This window comes from Trichechus manatus, unplaced genomic scaffold, assembly GCF_000243295.1.
Source record: "Trichechus manatus latirostris isolate Lorelei unplaced genomic scaffold, TriManLat1.0 scaffold00003, whole genome shotgun sequence".
Taxonomy (NCBI): domain Eukaryota; kingdom Metazoa; phylum Chordata; class Mammalia; order Sirenia; family Trichechidae; genus Trichechus; species Trichechus manatus.
Window position 1 is genome coordinate 8,212,774 of NW_004443939.1, and position 828 is coordinate 8,213,601.

The window sequence follows — 828 nt, forward strand, 5'->3', positions numbered from 1 at the left end:
TAAGCATTTTTTTCTCTAATTATTTTGAAAAACCCAGTGTAAAACAATGATAAAAGAAACCTTTATAAAATAATCGTAACTCTTTTAACAAGATTTTCACTTATGGACACAGCAATTAATTCTTCAGTGTTCTGTTTATATGTTTTACTATGTATATAAATACATTTGGGGATAATTTTTAGGTAATAGTTATTTTGGTATATTTTACTTTATTGATTAAATCCTTTATACATCTTAATGTATATGATATGCTGTAATTGAAAGTAAACATTTCTTAATTAGTATTCTATAACTCAGAATCTTTTGTCATACCAGCTTTTATTCTCATTATGTCATAATACTTGTATGTGCCTAATAATTATCTTAAATTTTCCCATACCAGTTTTCGTGGTGTATTTTGAGATTTAAAAAATTCTGAGTTTAACTAAAATTTATAGAAGTCTAAGATTGATGGTTTGGGGTGGGAGGTTAGGGGATAGTTACTGTTTTAATCTCAAAAATATCATGGGAATGTCACCTATCCCTGGGTAACTGGGAAGTCGTGACCCAGCTTTTTCCATCAAGGTGCTTGGCAGAAAAAGAATGAAATGATAATACCTGCAAACCCTGCGGGTCCCCAGTCATGGAGTGTGCAAGCTGAGCTGCGTGTCCTTGACATGCGTCTTTGCCAGTCATTCTGTGTTCATTCCTTTTCCAGGTGGTTTCCAGGCCCTTCTGTCAGTGGACCCTGAAACGTGCCCCATTGTCCCTGGCCAGGAAATGATTATAGAAATATCCAAGGGACGTTCAGGCCTTGGTCTCAGCATTGTGGGCGGAAAGGACACACCT

The 828-nt window shown here is 35.5% G+C and overlaps 1 protein-coding gene across 1 annotated transcript in view; it reads left to right on the forward strand.

The window, feature by feature from the left end:
• PATJ (PATJ crumbs cell polarity complex component) overlaps positions 1 to 828 on the forward strand; it is a 431,680-nt gene that overhangs the window by 362,783 nt on the left and 68,069 nt on the right. Inside the window, exon 32 of the mRNA XM_023730369.1 lies at positions 621 to 807. Coding sequence (XP_023586137.1) covers positions 621 to 807 — 187 coding nt within the window. The remainder of the gene's footprint in view (positions 1 to 620; positions 808 to 828) is intronic.